The 16,040-nt window shown below is 37.5% G+C and overlaps 1 protein-coding gene across 2 annotated transcripts in view; it reads left to right on the top strand.

Moving 5' to 3' along the window:
• Positions 1-16,040, top strand: part of EFNB2 (ephrin B2) — a 44,732-nt gene that overhangs the window by 17,670 nt on the left and 11,022 nt on the right. For both annotated transcript variants that reach the window (XM_082760845.1, XM_082760844.1), the window contains exon 2: positions 4,349-4,632. In XM_082760845.1, the coding sequence (XP_082616971.1) occupies positions 4,349-4,632 (284 nt within the window). The remainder of the gene's footprint in view (positions 1-4,348; positions 4,633-16,040) is intronic.

Here is a 16,040-nt window from a genome sequence, read left to right as displayed (position 1 = left end):
GCAATAGTAGAATATTAGGAATAGTAGAATACTCTTCATGAAAAAATCTGCTGGTATATAAAGCTTTGATTTGTTGTTTTTTTTTTTTTCGTGAATTTAATATTGTGCAGTTAGGTAAGTTTGAGTGGTCATCATTAACGAAAACTCCTTTATAATTTAGTATGTGTGAATGTGCTAAGTTTCTGTAAAACAAAAGTTATATTCTTAAGAAATTACTTCGGAATTGTATGTAGATAGATAGGTATTAATGGCAAAATCACATTTAAATTCTCTAGGACTTTGACAAGTTAGTGTACATTAAAACCTGGAACTGTGGGACCTCAGAATAAGTGTAGTACTGAAAATTACTGTAACATTGGTGGGAGTGGGGAAGAGATTTTTTTTTTCTATTCCTGTGACGTGAATTTTTGATCTAATTTAAAACTGTTTTAAAAAATAAAAAACTTTGGGAACTCTGCATGTTGCTGTTACTTGCTCTAAGCTGCATGGCTAGTTAGACGTGTGGGAGGGATTCACATCCATGGGCTTTGCACAGATGTCAAATGTCACCCACAACACACCAATTTGGGGCTGCCAGCAAAAATGCCCTCTGTATCCTAAAGTGGTTTCATTTCATCGTACAGCTTGTACTACACTTCATGTACCTTTCTGTGCTTTCTCACAGAAAACACTGTGATTATTAATTATGAGTAAAATTCTTCAAATGCCCTTGTCTCACTTTATCGGAGTTCTGGAAGAAATGAGTCAGGAAACTGGCTAAGCTTTTCTCCTATGTTTCTGTTCGGTTACAGGGACCTATATTGTTACGTAAGTTTCCCAGTAAAGAACATTTATATCTGAAAAGCATAAAATTAGGAAGTCAGCTTTTTTATGTAAAGCAATGGCTCCAGTCCTGTCACTGCCCCGACTTCTCAAAGAGCCGGGTTAGTATCCTAAACAACCATTGATGTAACACAGCCTCCCTCAATATCATGCATAGGACTCTTGAAACCTCTTGATCTATCCTTATTGTATTTCTGTTTGGGGGGAAAAAAAAGTTTTCAATTAATTAAAGGCACATTCCCTTCAGGCTTAAAACCAGGTTATTGGCTTCTTTTTTACAGATGCAATCTTACAAACGTTTCATAAGTTTTGCTGCTATCCCAAAATGCTTAAAACTACATAAGCACTTGCAGAAATAAAGATTCAAGATACATTCAGCCGTGCTGAAATTTTTGTTAGCCTCTACCAAGTATTTTTTTTTTTTTAGATCTAAAGTTTGCAGAAATAAGGTCATAAAACAATAGTCTTAATCCCCTTCATTGACATTAAATAGTTTCAGAAAGTACTTATTGCCCAGCAAGTGATTTATTTAAAGTCTCTGTGAAAATGCAGTAGCAGAAATATTACACAAATGGGAGAATAAAGATCCTGCCTAGTTCTGGGTCACTAAGTTATTGTGGTTGAACTGAAATGCATGAGTGGAACTGAAACTTTTGTATTCTCTCCATCCATATTTATGCTTTATAGTTGTAAGAAAATAAGGAAAGTAAACTGCAAAAATATCTTTCTTGCAAAGGTCACAGAAAAAAGAAATCAATACAATCTAGTTCTCAGATTAATCCTTTCATCCTTTTTTCTTTCCTAATCCCATCAGCATTAGATCCTAAAAGTTCAGAAACTGAAGTGGAAGCAGATTTACCGAGTTTAATGCTCAAACTGTACAGACTGCAGACACAGAGCAAGAGTATTCCCCTGCCATAAAGCCTAACGAGTGCCTGGGTTAAAGCTCTTGTAAAATGTGCTTTAGCTGTCTGTTGGGGGTGGTTCTGTCCTTTGCTTTTTATGGGACAATTCCTGGCTGCTTAATCAAGGCACACAAATATGCTTTCTGTCTGGTCACTGTTTCCGAGAAACAGCCGGCTGTCCCTGAACCTGTCTTGTTTGTACTCAGAATTTGCATGGAGAAACATATACCACTCCTACTTAATTACACACATGTATACATGAAATCCAAAGTTAGATTCAGTGTTTTTGTTTTTTCAGGCTAGCTTTAGGGTTGTACAATTGATAATAACAGGTGCATGTTTCTAATATTATGAATTTTGATTTTATTAAGCATGCACACTTAAATTGATCTAAATGATCTAAATTTGAAAACAAAGATCCTCTCCTGAGGGAAGTCCTGTGTCTTCTTACACATTCCCATGATGTGAAGAAGAGCTGCAGCAGCAGGATCATGGCCTTTGTCCTGGGACACGAGTAACATTCATCTCCTGATACAACGCTGCTGCACAGAAGCAATGCAGGCTGGGGCTATGGCCAGACAAGACGATACAGTTAGTTGCAAGTGACCTGGGTTGGCCCAGAGATGCTGTCACTTTGCCTTTGCGTTTGTCTGGTCAGAATTTTTCCCAGAGGAGGGGCTGAGTCAGGATCCGTGCTGTTCTCTTGGAAACATATGCCGGCTGCGGTATTTCTTTCCGCATTTCCTATGCACTCTTGCAGGGTTGGCCACTCCCTAGGTAGCTTCTCACGAGGCTGGCAGCTCCAAGGAGTATGTATTTCCACCTTTGCACTTGGATTACCGTTCTGGCTTCATGGACGCGGTAGTCACTGCATTCCTATGGTGTGTCTGAGAACTGGAGGAGGAGGCGCAGCTTCGCCCCGTCTCCAGTGCACCTCTATTTGCACAGCCGTGGCCAAGCCTAGTTTCTATAGTCTAGAAATTACACTGCGTGACACAAAGGAGCGCAGTGATTTATGCATCAACAGTCGCTTTTCTTGCCACAACATTTCATTGTTCTTTTTCCCTAAATCTGTAATTACATGTCTTTGTCCTGCTACGTGCTGCTTCACAACAAATATAATTCTTACACAGGCTTTGTGAGTGAAAATAATCCCACTCAATTAGCACAGATCATAAACTTACATTGTGCAGGAGCAGTTGCAAATGATGGATTCAAAATTTGGGGCATCGCATCTTCCTTTTTTTTCCCCCATTCCTTAAGTTCTCATCCAGTTCTGCTCCTGGCTGGTGGGCTCCTTTAGCAAAGGAAAAGGCTGGGGGTGATCTACGCCTACAGCTTTGTTCCTGGGCCTTAATATTCTAATAAGCTTCCAGGAAGGCTGCCTGTGAATAAGCTAGATTTACTACATGTGCTGTTTAGCACTAGCGCTTGCAGAAGGGTGTTCATTAGGCAGCAATTGTTTCAGTCAGTTTTTCAGGCCGATTCTCCATTAAAGAAGCTCTTTCGAAAAGGCTGGCAGGCAGGAGAAAGAGGAAAGAAAGTCGGGCTTTTAGGTTGGTGCATTAGACGACATTGTATCGTTGGCTGTAGTTCTAAAACTGCACTCTTAGCTTTAAATGAAACAAATATATCTTAAGGAGAATGGAAACAAACAAACAAACCTGCTGTAGCTTTTGTCCTTGTAAGAATAAGGCTCCTCATTTTGTGGATAAATCAATGCTCTAAGTAATTATTTATATTTTCCTTTCATGAAGAAGTGCTGATGTTTGACTGGTAATTAATACCAACGGGAATGATACAATAAGATTAAGTCTGACCCCAAACACTAAAGCTCACTGCCAGTCTAAGAAGTCTCCCATCTATCTCCATCTATACAAAGACAAAAGCACACCTGTGTTTCATTTGTAGCACCGGGGGGGGGGGGGGGGAAGATAAAATAACGATGTAATATTGGAGTTTACAAAGAAATCACTGTGGTGTGGTGATCATCGTGTCTTGGAAGAGTGTTTTATCAGAAGCATGTGCATCCTTGGGTTGAGTAGATCTCCAGTTGATCCTAGGTCTGTAAGCATCATCCTGACGAGTGACTGATGTTCCTTTGTGCTATACTAGTAACATTAATCAACGTCGCAATATGTTGTTAAGTCTGAAAGTCTAAGTTGTTTCCTTTCCCACATTTGTGCTCCAAATGAACAATCATTCTTGTCATTCTCCCATGTCCAAAATTAGCAAAATATGTGCAAGAATAGTAGAAATATTACCAACATGTAAAAACAGTATTGTAGCCCCTCATACGTTGCACTGGCTCCTGTGAATGGCCAAATGTGGAACAAACCGCAGTTCCTGCCAAAGACATAAAACGTTCCAGAGTTCCCAAAACTGGGATGAAGACTGTAAAACTCAATCCATCTGTAATTTCCAAGATCTAAACAAACATCTTGTTGATATTAAATTGAGTCAGGCCTAAACTATTAAGATCTGGTTTGTTCACTCTGTCATTTTGGTTTTGGAAACCGTGTGTTTTTTCCTTTCTGTCCATTGCAATTGCTACTTTTCTGAATGAGATTTTATCAAGTGTTTCACATTTACCTTTTTTTTTTTTTTTTCTTTCTTTTTAGATTCCTTCCTGGACAAGGATTGGTACTATATCCACAGATAGGAGACAAACTGGATATTATATGCCCAAAGGTGGACTCTAAAACTGTTGGCCAGTATGAATATTATAAGGTCTACATGGTTGATAAAGACCAAGCAGATAGCTGTGCTATTAGAAAGGACAATACACCTCTACTCAACTGTGCCAAGCCAGATCAAGATGTTAAGTTTACCATCAAGTTTCAAGAGTTCAGCCCTAATCTCTGGGGCCTGGAATTTCAGAAGAACAAAGATTATTACGTCATATGTAAGTGCAAAATAACAGTTGTTCATTCTTTTAAATATAGTTGTTTGTTTCTTTGTATTTTGTGTCATACATGATAAGCAAACCAAGAAGACTCTGAATGGGTTTGTATTTCTTTTTCCTCCAACAATATTTTCTCAACAGCACATTTTTGACATTATTGCTGATTTCTGTAGGGCCTTTGTATCTTTTTTTCCTTGATTCATGTACACCAAAATAGATTGTACTACTGTGCCTGCACGGAGCTTCTCCTTTTGTGCACGATTTTTTGTTCTATATTCATATTGAAAGGCTGTGCACAGCTAAAGCATGGTGTGTTTCCTGCTTGCAGCTCTGCTAATGCACCATGCTGTTGGCCTTGCCCATGGGTACCCTTAACGCCAGGAGTAGGGCTAGAGTGGTCCAGCTGAGGTAACCTGTTGGTTGGCCTTTGTTCCAAGTGATCCAGGGGTTCTTTCAGGAAACATGTTCTTGGGCAAATCCCAGATGCAGCATGATCTTGATTTTTTCATGGTCTTGGACTTGCTGAATGGATGTGCATGACACAGGGCCTGTGTCCAGCAATTTAAGCTCTGTGAGCTTCAGGCTGATCAGGAATCTATACCTGAAAGCTAATCTGGAGGTAACCTGAGTTTCGTGATTCAAATTACTTATGATTTGTAAAGTTAATGTTGTACATCAGGGGTTAGCATAAGCTGAGATTTCAGCAGTGCAACAACAATTTGCATTAGTTTAGGTTTTGTCATTTTAATACTGTGGCCTGCAGATCTCATTTAGCCCCATGGGGATTTCTGAAGTCTTGAGCAATGATCACCTTTTAGTCGGAGCTAGACAAAGTCTATGCATTGGTTTATCTGCAGTTACAATGAAGTTACATACTGGTGTGTCTTATTTCTCCCATCTCCTTGAAATTACAGTGTTCAAAGGGCCTGGTAACTATGTAATGTCTGCCACAGTAAATATTTCTTAATTTCTTAGTTTAAAATATTGCTAATTTTACATGTTCTCTAAGCAAGTACTTTTAAAATGGGAACAGAAATTACATTTAATATGAATTAATGATCACTACCCAGTTATAACCATAACGGTACACACTGTATCGTTATGTATAAAACAGATTGTATATCACAGAAATTAAGTAAGAATTAGCAGTAATAAATATATATAGAAATGACATATTTTTCTAAATAACAGTCTGAGAAGACATAAAACACTATTTATTGTTTTTAAAGTCTGACAAAAACATCACTTAGTACAAGTACTTTCTCACTTCAGTCAGTGAGTATATAAAAACCTGATCCCACTCACAGAACATTTAACTTTGTCAGAGTTCCCACTGAAATACGGTGAGATTTACTGGGGTGAAAGCTGCAAGGTTAGATGCTGAGAGATAGTTGTCTGTAACAACAAGGAGGATGTAGAACATAAAAACAACCATGCTCAAATAGTTGGCTTTAATGACATTCATTATTTAGTGCTGCTTAAAAAAAAAAAAAATCAACAGCAGAGCAGCTATAATGGAGCAAATGGCATTGTTACTATTACTTGAAAAACATGGGCACAAATGGAGCTTACTGATACGCTGTCAGTTCTGTCGTATCCACGTCATGGATTTACCTGGAGAATTTTTAAGTCCAGCTCATTTTCATTAGTTTTGTATAATTATTTCATTACAACAATAAGACATAACAGATGTTGCATTTCCTGGAAGATTACAGGGTAGTTTCATTGATAGAACTTGCTCAGCCTTCAGCCTAATGCCTCAAAAATGACACTGGCCTTGCAGTAATACTGGAGTGCACGGATATTACTTTCCATGCTCGTTCTTGCATGAACAAATGGCTGATTTATCACTGTATTGCTAGCGTATTAACCCAGCTGCAGCAGCTTATATATTTTAATAGGCTGGACAAAAAAAACACCCTGATAACCCGGCCATCCTGAAGCTAAAACGCTCGTTTTTGTGTCATTCATGAAGAAGACAATGCAGTCAGTGATGCTGGCCTCAGAAACACCAAGAGGGGCAGGAAACTAGGCCAAGGCTCAGCTAGGACACCATTTTACAGAGACACTGGAGCTAGATAGCATTTTAACAGTTTGCGTTCAAAAGCATAAGACGTCATGCAGCCTTGTCAGACACAAGTTCTGGTAGTCAGGATGTTTACTGTCATTTCTGAATGTAATACAATACATCTTAATCATGTACGCAAATTGGACCATAAGTCATTTGCATAAATCCCTGTTCCTAGGCCTGTAATTTAACAGGTGTGCTGAGGCCTGAATGAGTATACTGGGTCTCTCTCCCACTGTCTCAGACACGCAAACATTGCTCCTTTTTTCTTTCTTTCCTTTCAGTTTGCTTGGGAAATGTGTGTGTTTTTTTTGGTGGTGGTGGTGGTGTTTTTTGAGTCGTGTGTGTGTGCTTTGAAGTGAATGTACCCACGTACTTTATATGTCAGCTTTTAAATTTGAGATATTTTAAATTTGCGATATATTCCCTCGAGTGAGGGGCATCAAACAACCTGAGACAAGAGTTCACTGAGCCCAGCGTTTCTGCAGTGCTGTCTGTGGCTGGATCTACAGACTAAGCTCGTGCTGCTTATTCAGACAGGTTGCTGTCAGCCCTTAACAATGTTTTCTGTATCGTCATGTACCCTTATTGTCTTGCCATTATTTGAAAACATCATATGTTTTTCTAAGGTAATAACATGTGGTTTGTGGAGCTGTATTAAACAGTAAAATCTTTATTTACATTTGGGGGTTAGTCATTTTAGGAGCCTTTGAGTAATAGAGTTAGTTGAGGAGTTATAACACAGGATGAAGAAGCTTCCTGAGCCCTGTGTACCTTTAGGAAATGTGATTGTACATGAATTCTTCAAGCCATAATTTTTATATCATTCAGATGTATTCATGATAGATACAGCAGATCTTTTCTATTCACTCCTTCCCTGGCTATAAGCAGATAAAAACATAACTTTTCCCATTCCTTAATTCACTTTTTTTTTTTAAAGTAGAAATGTTGAGGAGTTTCTGATATACCCCCTTTCATATTTAATGGTACTATAATCCAACAATAATCTAAATCTAATCCATTTTTTGGAAAAACAGCAGCACAAGATATTCCTCAATGTACAAGTATCAGGATTCAATTCTGTGAAGGGCAGTACTTGGAAAGATGATACTGAATGGTGTCATGAAAGTGAATAAATGATGTAACAATGTCCTTGCTTTTCTGTTCTTGGCCATCATCAATTTTTGGTTCCTCGAAAACTAATAGATTCATTTCCTATAGCTACCTGATTTCTTTTCAGCAGAACTGGGGAAGGTCAAATGTACTTGAGATCACAGACATATTAAGGTTAAATTATCCTAAAATATGCAACCATTTAGCTAACATATCATAAGTCTCTAAGGAAATCCTTAATCAAATGCATGAAGATACATCATGCCCAACAACATAAATACCTGTGTGAAGGGCAAAGTTAAGGAGAAGAAGGGTGTGTAAATTTGCAACTCTAATGTTTGCATCAAAAAGTCCTTTTATGTCTTTGCGTGCTTTGGGAATGAAGTATAATTTTCTGCTGTTGTGGATGGCTTAGAATGAATGGGAATCTCCTTGACTGTAAGAGAAAGATCTGCAAGTGCTTGGGTTATCATGTATCTTGTAGCTTCTGTAGCTTCAGTATCTCTCTCAGATGCAGCATTTCTTGTACAGGAGGGAGACGTGGTAGTATAGTATAGGCATATATACTATGCTAAAAATGTTTACTTTTGGTGAATGGGAGTTGTCCTGAACCCTTCCCAGCAAACTTGGCCTTTAGTCACAGGGCATAGAGAGTGCTGGAGTACATTGAGTTTGCACTGAAGGAGTGCCTAAGGGAAGCCAGTAGGAAGCTACCTTGCCAGAGGGAAGGGAGCAGTGCTGCTAGTTTTCAAACCACCATCACACTCCTGAGATAGTTTGGCTAAGTAAATCCATACTCTGCTCGCTTCATCTCTTCTTTTGCATAAAAAAGAGGCTTATACACAGACATCATCAGTGTAAAAGAATACATCACCTACGATGAAATTTTACCTGCTTGAAATGTGTAAATAATATTTATATGGTTTTTGTTTTGTTTTGTGGGTGTGTGTTTTTTTGCCTTTTTTTTTTTTTTTCAAGTGAAAAATACTTCGGACTTGGGGAGGGGCTGCAGAATGGTCCTGGAAAAGGTTCCTCTAAAGTGCTTTCTCTGCCTGTGACCTCATTAGCTGAGCAAGCTTGCCTAATGATGCTCATTGGCTTTGACATTGGCAAAATGCAATATGCAGCTTTCCTTAAACGTTTTTTGTCAACTTTTTTCAAGTGACCCACATACATAATTGGCCTCTGGCTTAAATTAAAAAATGTATGTATTTAATCTCTGTCTGATTTAAAGGGTTATACTGGCTAGCAGTGCTGCATTTTAGATAAATGCTAGTAATAGTCTGGTGGCTTTTAAAATGGAAACAGTTGTTCTGAAACTTTAGCATTAGCTGGGTTTAAAAAAAAAATCCCAAGGCTTTTATGTTTTCACTTTGTCATCCTGCTACAATTAAAGGGCAATAACTGTCTGAGGAAGAACACATTAAAGGACAATATAGATTGTGCCCTGAAATACGGCCCAATTGGGAAGAATAAATTTATTTGCTTGGCCAAATAGATTTACATTAAAATGCTATTTTAGTATTCTGACCAAACACTAGCTAATCTGCCTGGCTGGACATTCTGACACATCTTTGACACAGGATTCAGTCTGCAGTACCCTGCAAACACCTAGCAAGCGCACCCAAAAGAAAACTAGATTTTTCTTTGTTTTGAGGTTAATTCTGAACTAGCCAAAACCAGGAGAAAACTGTATCAAAATTTCAGTGCCATTTCTTTGCAACATAGATATTATTGATGCTTTTTAATAAAGACTGCACAGCTCAGCAATCTAGTGTTATTTATTTTTGGTGGTGTTAATGAAAGCCTATGTGATAATAGCCACCCTGATTCCTCTTGCACAAAGATCCTATTTTTTTCTTTCCTTTCTCCTCCTCCTCCTTCAGAAAATTAAACGATTTCTTCTTAGTGTAAAATGATACCCAGAGGTCAATCTTTGACATTGCTGAGAGTCTTTTAAGGGATATATCAGCAATACCACTTAGCTCTTGTTGAATTAAATATAAATACTGCTCATACAAATAATATTATTGGAGAAAAAAAAAATCAGTGTCTGTGCAGCTTCAGATTTCTAACAGAGTCTAAGACCTACAGGATTAATGGAGTCATCGTCCTTTGGGGTTTTGTCCCAGACCACACAGGTCTTGTAAGGCTACTTTAGATTGATGGACTTTGTTCATATTCAGTGCCATTACCTAGGCAATACTGACCGTTTATCTCCTTTAAAGCAGACAGAGATAGTTCAGCAGGAAATCTGTTATTATTTCTCAATTCCTAAGGGAAGGAAATGAAAGATAGGAATGCTCAGATTGTTAATTGATGGCATCTTGTGAAAAAAACACATTTACCCTCCCTCACACTCCCCACATATTCCAAATAGATATGGAATCAGGTGAAAATGAAGTCAAATTGTTCACTTAGAATTATTTAGGAAATGCTCAGGAATTAAACAGGATTTAAAATTTCATAGGAGACTGTTTAATATTTTTAGTCACTTCTCTCACTTTGTTATTTTTATTAGTTCTTAATTTATACATACTGAAAATACAGTACATTCACAAAGGAGAATACAGTATTCTCACTTAAAAGTCTTTTTATATATATATGTATTACACATATCAAGTACTTTGCAAAAAACAGTTTGTCTTGATCTTCTGCAAGTTGTATATATTCCTGCATTTACATATACACATTTTTAATAGGACTACGTGCAGAAGAGGGTTGGGTTGAGCAAGTACTTTTTATGCTTTATACATGGGTTATGAGTAACTTTAAATAGAGGAGGTTTATACTGGGGAGATGCATTACACTATATGAGGAAAGTAGTCTGAACTAAAACTTAGAATGACACCAGCATGTTGAAACACATTTAACTTTCATTTTGTACATAAGTTTGATGATGAGCATATACCTGTCAAAGTGTGATGACTGGTCTTTATTTTATGCAGTTGCTTATATCTGCTATATACTATAGCATTTTAATTCCTGAAATAAAAGACCAAGAACTGTATAAGCATTTATAAAAGCTTTAATGAAACTGTTTTTGAATATTTGAAATTGTTTTTCACATTAAAGTCTTTACATAGTTGAATTGGTGGGAAATGTACTTTTGTCTAAGAACTGCATTAGTTAGCTAAAGCACAGGATTGAAATGTCTGGAAAACAGGGTTAAATGTCAGTTTATACGTTATTTCCTGATTTTAGTCAATCCTGGAAACTTTGGAGGAAGAATATTTCACAATTTTTTTCTGATAAATCTAACTATAAGACTAAGCCCTAATGGCAATATCCAGTTGCTTTTTTGCAGTTCCAAGGAAATCACAGAAATATTTTTGTGAGTAAAAGCAGGATTAGGCTTAAGGTAGTTATAGTAGTTCTCAGAGAAGAGTTCCTGCTAAGCTGATAAGGCTGGTTTTAAAAAGCATGTTCAGGCCTTTGTTAGCATGATTTGTTGATTTTTTATTCTGTAGATGAAGACAGCAAAAATAACTAAACTGCAACAGCAGACTTTTTCTCATATGCTCAGAGAGCTTCTGTGAGAGAAACAACTCTGAATCCAAACCCTGCCAGGGAAGCTGAGAAGGAATTGTTCTTCGAGTATTACACATTAGCATATAAATGTATTAGACCACAATAGTGTAGCTGTTCACAGAATCACAGGAAGGTTACTCAGCCATTTGGATTGCACCTCTGGAGCTGGCCTAGTCCCATGCTCAAACAGGATCGGCTACAGCGGGTTAACTGTCCAGGACCATGTCCAGCCAGGTTTTGAGTTTCTCCAACTATGGAGACTTCATCATCTTCATGGGCATTTGCTGGGTTTGCTCTGGTATGTCCAATCTCTTTCACAGTGGGGAGCCCAGACCTGGACACAGCTCTCCAGATGTGTCTCACCAGTGCTGAGTGGTGGAGAGGGATCACCTCCCTCAACCCATCGCTGGCTTGTGGTCAACTTGGGGTCCACCAGGACCCCCACAGCCTTTTCTGCAAAGATGCTTTCCAGGCAGTTGCCTCAGCCTGTGCTGCAATTCTGATTCCACCTGCGTTCCAGAGTCTGCCATAGCAGGTTTCGTAGCAGAATCATGATACTATTAAATAATTTGTGTTGTCAAACAAATATCTCTGCTTTATAATGTTATCCTATTACGATAGTTCTGAAATATTAAAATCTCTATGAACACCATTATTAGAAGTAAAAGTATCCATTCTCCCGTCTAGTTACGACTTTTCAACATTCTAAATGCTGGAGGATTAACATACGCATCCCATTTGAGTTTCTTCAGATGAACCAAGATAGGCTTATGTGATAACTTCCAAAGAAGTTGAATCCCTTAATTTCTTATGTCAAGTAGTAGGACTAAAGGTCCTGTAACACCTTGGAAATTCAGATTGCTTTCTTTTAGCAGTGTTTCCTCATTAAGTTTTTACTCTGTGGGCATTTTAAAGTTCTAAACACAAACATAAGCGTGCAGAAATCAAAACAGTGCTTAACTTCTGATTATCTTCGGCAAGTGCATAGTCATCCAATAGCATCATAACTGATCTTAGAACTAAGGTGCCAAACTCTGTGTTGCTGAAGGATAGTTAAATGATGTAAATAGCTTTTGTGTTTTGCAATAAAGCACACTTTTGTTGTGCTTGATGTAAAAGCAGGAGATGAAGGTATTCTTTTATTGAGGCAAACATGTGGAAAATTGCTCTAGATTGTTATAGTACAGAGCATCTCCCCTGAAAGGAATGAGGTTCATCTATAGGGCAAACTGTGACTGTGGCAGTTTATTGGGGTTACTCCTGGACTCTCTGTGGTCAAAGCAAATAATGTCATGTCCATCTAAACTGTTATAACCAACAGACTGGCACATTTTCTCATCTACAGTGTTATATTCTGAACTGTCACTCGGCATTAACTCAGTCAGTAGTGAAGTCCTACCACCTAGAGATGAACTCTGCCTCAGAATGATGTTTTCCACTTCAGTGCTACTCGTATAGCAATTACTGGGTCATTAATATCATTGCATGCAATTAGTGACAGTAGAATGAGCAAGAGGTTTGTTATTTATTTAATATGAACTTTCACTATAACCCTTTATTTTCCAAGTGCTACAGACAGAAACCAGAGAGATTTTCAAGACAGATGAATATCTTTGAAAAGTGATGTTGAGTTCCTGTGATACAGGTCCTCATTCATTTAATGTTAAAGCTTCTGCTTTTGTTTCCAGCAAGGCCACTTGTCATTAGCGACAATCAGTGTAACTTGAATGCTAACTAATTGTATTAGTTCTGTTCAGCTGAACTGTTAAGCAAAGCTCACTGTTGTAGGAGGAAGTTATTTCTTCTCATCCATGAGAGGCTTTTGCCAGTAGTATGCCAGGAGAAAGGATAAACTATGTAAAATATCTGCTTATGGCTGGTGAAATTAACTAGCTAGTAATCTGTTTTAGATGCATACATTCTGATATACACTGAATACATCATAATTAGTGGGCTTACATCTGCCACAGTTACTTCAGCACTCACAAATATATAATTTGTTTATGTAAACTAGAAGCAACCATGTGTGCAGTAGATCATTATCTGAAAACATTTCTCAGAGTATGTGAAATACAGAACTGAAATACTTTTAGAAAAGCTTAACTGTAATGAAAGAGATAAATTGTCATTCACAGTGGTGCAACATTGAGATGTGGTTGTTTTTTTTTATCATCGCTAAATCTTTCTAAAAGAATTTTAGAAAAGGGACACAGTAACAGTGAAACAAGTAGGCTTTTGACACAGTAGGTGGATATTATGACCTTATGTTTTGGATAATAATGCAGCAAATAATGTACTGTTTAGTACACTTAAGCTGTGGCATTCCTTAACCAAGAGATAAAGTGGTGCTGTTTTTAAAATGATAGGCAGAAGAAACCAGTTCGAACTCACAGCCTGTTTGGTACATCCCAGCTCCATGTTGCTTACTGTGTCTCTTTACCTTAATTGAAAGTCTTTTGTTTAAAAAATAAAATAAATAAAGGGCATGTATTTTACCACATTTACTCTTGTTGTGTGATGTCATGTCTCCTTGGAATTAATAGAATCATTCTGAATATACAAAAAGGGGAAAACTCTACAAGTACTCTCTCCCTATTTTGTGCTTAACGCTTTGGTGATCCTTCTTTGGCCAGGTGATATGAGACACAGGAAGGAGAATCTATGGATTTCCAGAGGTATCCCTGGAATTAAAAAGTTGATATTTGCAAGGTATATACCAAGGCATTTTACAGTACGGAACTGATTGGCTCTGTCTTGGTTGTGTCCTCCATGTTGCACTCCTCCAGAAATTAAACAGTAGAAAAAAATGTCCCTCTTTTGACATACGAATATAAGTAGAGAATTTTATAGGGAATTTTATAAAGACCCCTATTACCATAAGTCTGTTTTAAGTACCACAAGTCACACCATTCACATTTGGACAAGAGTACACATTTCAGAGTAGTGGTTAAAAAAGTGAATCACAAAATTCCACTGCAGAGCCTTTGCCTTCTTCCAGAGGCCTGCTTTTTATTTTACTTCAATTTGTTCTGGTTTTAGCTTGACTGGGGAGGGCATTGCTGCTTACTTGCTGTGCAGAATATAATTTGTGGATCCTGTTTAGATATAAATCCTGAGACATATAGCATAGGATATAATTTAAGAAATGACAAGGATGAGAACTGAAAAAGAATGGAGTCTTTTTGTCCTTTCCTTCAGTCGCATAGGAGTTCCCCTTGTATGGATACAGGAAAAAAAAAAAAGCTGGCTATAAGAGTATTTAAAAATACTATAAACTTCAGTTTAAGAGAAGTTCTATGTTAATTTGAATAAATTATGAAATAAGATTGAGTCAGCAGGAGTTTCTGAATGGTTTTCAGTTCATGGAGCTCAAGACATTAATTCTGCTGCCACCTTGACTTTGCAAATAGGACAAACAAACAAAACGTTAGAAAAATACAAAATGATTGGTAAAGCGTGTTTTGTTTATACATGTTTAATGACTGTTTTTCTTTGTTTCTATAAGATCAGTAGAAAAGGTAGGATGGGATTATATTGTTCAAGCACAAATTGGAGAGGAAATCTCCAGCCTTCAGACAGGAACAAAAACAACATGTCGACTGTACTCGGTGCAACTATTCATAATGCATTTAAGTATTAGCACCTGCAGTCCAGGTTTGGGACTGCTGAGTTACATTTTTGAAGACAGTTTCATGCTAAAATAAAATAATGAAGGTTTTGGTATCAATCTGAATTTTTGTAACTACAAACAAGCATAAATGGTTAGTTATTAGTAGTTGAAATTTGTATCTTTGTCTTCTCTCAAAACTTTCTGCAGCTCACCCAACACCAAGTGTTTGCCAAGCTACCTGCTCTTTGGTGAGTGGCCTGAGCAATTTTTTTTGGTTGTTTCAGATCTCCATGCAGATCTAGCATTGCTAGTAAGTTGAGGGGGGATGTTGAGGAGGGGGAATTTAATTGCATTTAATTAAAACACTCTTCCTATTACCTCAGCTGCCTTGTTCTTCATCCTGGCTGGTCTAGAAACAACCACCATGTTGTGATCTGTGATTTGTGGTTTCTCAGTGTGTGATTTCTGGTGTTCTTAAACCTGTCACATAAATTTAGATAATTTATGGGAAAGAAGAATTTTTTATTTGGTGCTTTACTAAGAAAGTCATTAAAAAGACCAAAAGCAGATGAAAGCAGTCAGAGCATAAACACATGATGCCTGGCCAAAATAGTGTACTGTTACTTAATAAAATTCAAAAAAAAAAAAAAAAAAACTCAAAAGCTTTACATGTGCTTACTAATCCTTGACTGCATATTAGATCAAGAGCAGCTTTGTATTAAGAATAACTTACTACTGTTGGATCTAAAGCTTTTGTGGATTTTTGCTGCTGCATTGTGTAGGCTTTTCCATTCTGTTTCTAAGCACAGAAACAGCACAGCTGTGGAAAAGTAGAGATGGATAGGGTTATTTGATTTTATTTAGCTCTGCTTTTGAGCAACCTGTTTTCTGATGCTGACTTCAAGGAGTGTTTAAGAAAAAAAGATGTTGAACTTCACTACTCTTGGACAGTACTGATCTGCCCCAAAGAAACCTGTAGTTCTCTTCTTCCTTCTTAATGGATCCACACCAGCAGCAATTAATTCTTGATGTGTCTTGTGTGTAATTCTTTGATTGTCCACACATGCAAAGCCAATTTTGCCCTCG

Source organism: Aythya marila (assembly GCF_965140915.1).
Source record: "Aythya marila genome assembly, chromosome: 1".
NCBI classification, from domain to species: domain Eukaryota; kingdom Metazoa; phylum Chordata; class Aves; order Anseriformes; family Anatidae; genus Aythya; species Aythya marila.
This window is presented reverse-complemented; position numbering and strand designations above follow the sequence as displayed.